At 34.5% G+C, this 4,470-nt stretch overlaps 1 protein-coding gene across 2 annotated transcripts in view; it reads left to right on the top strand.

Moving 5' to 3' along the window:
- Positions 1-4,470, top strand: part of slif (cationic amino acid transporter slimfast) — a 31,204-nt gene that overhangs the window by 22,000 nt on the left and 4,734 nt on the right. For both annotated transcript variants that reach the window (XM_018454656.1, XM_018454657.1), the window contains exons 2-4: positions 1,276-1,561; positions 2,093-2,221; positions 3,111-3,371. In XM_018454656.1, the coding sequence (XP_018310158.1) occupies positions 1,327-1,561; positions 2,093-2,221; positions 3,111-3,371 (625 nt within the window). In that variant the 5' untranslated portion in view covers positions 1,276-1,326. The remainder of the gene's footprint in view (positions 1-1,275; positions 1,562-2,092; positions 2,222-3,110; positions 3,372-4,470) is intronic.

Genomic DNA, 4,470 nt, shown 5'->3' on the forward strand with positions numbered 1-4,470 from the left:
AAAAAATTAATAGATTACGAGTTATTTAATATTTTATGTCAATATGTGCCATAATGAAATATAAAATATCTCGTAAACTATTGGTTTTTTGATATCGCTACGTCAATACTTTTATATGCAGAATAATTAGAGGAATCATATTATGTAAAAAAATTCGTATAATTCCATTAAAAAAAATAACCTTGAAAATCGACCTGAAGATCAAAATCATTAGCACAGATAAATGACCCCCGTTGTCCTGAACAAGTTTTGTCTGAACTATTTTTTTGTATCTGCCTTACCGAGAAATTTGGGTGGGTCCTGTAAAATGGCCCACCGTGTATACCTTAATATATATATATATATATCTTAAAGTATAAATCTTTCACACGTTGATTTTGGACATTCTGCCTATTAGGTAACTAAAACAAATCATTGCGAAAATTGTAAAATGGTAGAGAGCTACTCTATTCTGCAGTTTAATCCGCTGCGTGTATCTGTCCACAAGCAACGTGTCAAAAAGTTTGGGACAGTTTATATATATATATATACATACATACATACACAGTGAGCGCAAAAAGTATTCATTAATAATTTAATTGATGATCATTTCTTGCTGGATAATTAACAATTTATTCATAAAGAATAAAATAGACTGTATGTTTCTTGAAATTATAATATACCAAAAAGATGTGTATTAATTATAGAAAATATATCATCTGAAAAATAAGCGAAAATTAAAAATTATATTGTTTGGCGCAAAAAGTATTCGTACAGTCGAGAAATGTTTCGTCGAGCTTAATTCTAAAATTAGGAATACATGCGAAGCTCGTTTGTTTTGTTAGAACAGAATGTATTGATGTTGTATAAAATTGCTAATTAATGTTTATTTTCTACAAATAAGACATTTTTTTTATCAAAAATTTCCTTGTACGAATATTTTTTGCACTCATTGTACGCGGACTAAATTTATAAACGGCTGATGAAGGGGCACTTATTTTATAATTTTTATACTAGAGTTCCAAGAAAACCTTTTGATAACACGTACAGTACATGCAGAAATCCTTATATTAAATTGAGTTTAAATTATAGACTACATCGACAAACAGTTGTACCGCAGAGAGCTATCTTGAGCTATCTGAGCGGTCTGGATTAAAAAGCTGGCTATTAATTGGTGCGGTATGCCGAATAATCTTTGTAAATAATGTTTCGTAAATATAACGTCTGATTTGATTAACGAATGATTACGAATGATATATTATACGCGATATAATTGACGACATTCACACATTTTAGCTTTAGTATAAGGCTGCTGCAGAGAAAGAAGAGCGGCTGGATCCTTGCGATATGCAGAGTCGTTTGTGGAAAGTGTTGTCGCGGCGGCGTGTAGAGCTGGAGAATGGAGATACGAAGGACGAACGATTGGCACGGGTCCTCGGTTTATTCGATCTGACTGCACTTGGCGTGGGTGCGACCCTCGGCTTAGGCGTCTACGTCCTTGCCGGTAGCGTGGCCAAAGAGACAGCTGGACCTGCCGTTGCCGTCTCTTTCCTCATAGCCGCTATCGCGTCTGCTTTCGCAGGTAAAACCTGCATCAAATCGATTGCATACAGCATACACAATCATTTATACATGGAATGTATATTATATATATACTTATATATGATTATACATATATATTATACGTCGTACATCATATCAAATATATATCAAATACATATAGTGGGTTAAATCAAATTATTTGATTTTCAAAAATATTTTTTAATCAAACTGCCGATCGGGAAGAATCGGGTACAATTTTAAGGCTTGTTGACAAGGTGACAAGATAACGTGATGATCAATCAATATAATGTGTCACATAATATATATGTTGAGAGATGATTATGTATGACTAAATACTAAATCCTAAATGGATTTCACGTATATTATATTATATTATGTTATATTAGTACCTAAGTAGCACACAGCGCTTACAAATTAGCGTTAACAAAGCGCTAAAAAAGCGCATATATAATCGTTTTTTTAGAGCTTTACAAGCGCTGCTGTATGTTACTTGAGTATGCTGTTTATATATAAATATATAATATGTATACACACAAATACTTATTTGTAGGCTTATGTTATGCGGAATTCGCGTCGAGAGTGCCAAAAGCCGGATCAGCGTACGTTTATAGTTACGTAACGGTTGGCGAGTTCATCGCCTTCGTCATAGGATGGAACTTGATTCTAGAATATGTAATTGGTGAGAAATATGATATTGTACATACGTGTGCATGTCGGCTCACGCGGAATGCGCGGCGAGAATTAGGCCAGTCAGATATTAATGATAGCGTAACGATATGTATATCTACATACATACACGTATAGGAATAAGTATAGTTTTAAAAAAGCTACTTTTTTTCAAATTGCTGGAAAAAAATTAGAAAAATTTCGGTTTTTTCCGAAAAATTGATTTTTTGGAAAAATTGTTGTTTTTGCTGTGTAAAAGACATAATAAGTAACTTTTCTAAATTCTTTTATAAAATTAATGTGATCTAAAACTAATGTGAAGTTATGTAGCATTATTTTTATTAAAATTTTTTAGTTATTCTTCTGTTTTTATAGTAAAATCTAATCTAATCTTCCTTTAGTACACGGCAAAGTTTAAATATAGATAGACTCTAGTTTGTCACACTCCGATCTAATAAACTCCTGAAGTGTCTCTTTGTAGTTTTTTTTTTCAAATATTTTGTTACGAATTCAGTTTAAATCAAAATTATTTTCTAGACCTACTATTATCATATAAACATGATGTTTGGATTCTATATTTTTAATTCTTACATTAATGGTGCAATAGTGTTTTGTATGTTTTATTGAATACATTATGTGACCTCAATCTTTTGTACAATTTCAAAATTTCTGTTAACTTATCCCACTGTGTACCCGATATGTAATTATTTTCTTTACGGAAAGAACCGAGAAACAAACGTGATAGGTTTTACGAGCACGTGTGAATTTTTCCAAAATGAATTTTTTTACCCTTGGGAAAAAACCGACAAAAATCCGCAGAAAAATTAGAAAAATTGGGTTTTTTTTCCAATCCTTTAAAACTATAGGTATAAGTAAAAGGACGTTTTAAAACGATTTTATAGGTACAGCGAGCGTTGCTCGAGGTCTTAGCAGTTACATCGACGCGTTGATAGGAAATGTCATGGGAAATGCTCTACGCTCTCTTATGCCTATCGATGTTTCTTTCTTATCAGAGTATCCTGACTTTTTCGCTTTCGCGATGGTCATGTTACTAGTGGTGCTATTATGCATCGGTGTGAAGGAATCATCCATCTTAAACAACATCTTTACCGTTATAAACTTGATAACTATCACGATCGTTATTGTCGCAGGATCGCTAAAAGGTAAGCCGTAATTTATGCACCCAGCTTTAATAGGGTGCATCCAGAATGTCCAGATTATTATCGGACCGAACCTCAAGCCGCGAACATTTCGGTAAACAATTATTATTTGTTACACGACTCAGCAAAAAACAATGAAAGTTGGCCGAAATGCTCGCGGCTCGAGGTCTTCGGCTCGATAATTAATTTGGATGCATTCTATAAAACAGTGCTCACAAGGATTTGAACATTTCGGGCCGATTCCGGCGCGCGACCTTCAGTCCCTGCGACCGCTCGAGGCGGCCCGGCCGAAATCGATCCGAAATCAGTGTTGTTCCATTGGAAGGTTTTCCTTCATTTTGAAGGTTTTAGTCGTAACTAAACCGTGTATATATATATATATCAGTTTTTGAGCTTTATTCCTCTACCAAAAGATATAATATAATAGAATTCTGACTTCTCTTCAGAATATTTATCGCAAAAATCATATAGTAGCGTTTTTCATCGACAGAACTAGTGCACACTCAGTGCAATTTAAATCCGTACACACAAATCGACGTAAATGTGTATGTTTAATAAAAATATAGACCGGAATCCATAGTCCGTTCTTAATCTCAAGTAAAGTCTTAAGATGCTAATACGGCTCTCTGATTGGTTCATGCACTAGCTTAAGACCATCTCGAATCTTGAGCACCGTCTATGGATTCCGCCCATAGAAACGTGATAAACCGCGAAACAAATCTTCAATACATTTTATTGTGCTATTTGATAAAATTATTTTGGTTTTATTTCCAAATATATTAATATTTACCCTGGTGGAAAAAGAACTCGTTACATTTTGAGTATTGGTAACGGTAACGAGTTACTTTTGCAAATCAATAACGAGTAACGATAACGAGTTACTTCTGGGGAAAAAGAATGGTAACGGTAACGAATTATTTTTATGGGGTAACGTTGCCAACCTACTAAAATCTATATTTAACGTTACGTGACTTAAGGAGCCTACAGACCAGAGCGGCGTAGCGGTGAGCGGCGAGCGGTAGCCCAATAAAAGCCATGCTTCACTAATGATGTCACGCAAAAGCGTGGCTCTCATTGGGCTACCGCTCGTCGCTCACCGCTG

Source organism: Mycetomoellerius zeteki, unplaced genomic scaffold (genome assembly GCF_001594055.1).
Source record: "Mycetomoellerius zeteki isolate Tzet28-1 unplaced genomic scaffold, Tzet1.0 scaffold445, whole genome shotgun sequence".
Classification (NCBI taxonomy): Eukaryota; Metazoa; Arthropoda; class Insecta; order Hymenoptera; family Formicidae; genus Mycetomoellerius; species Mycetomoellerius zeteki.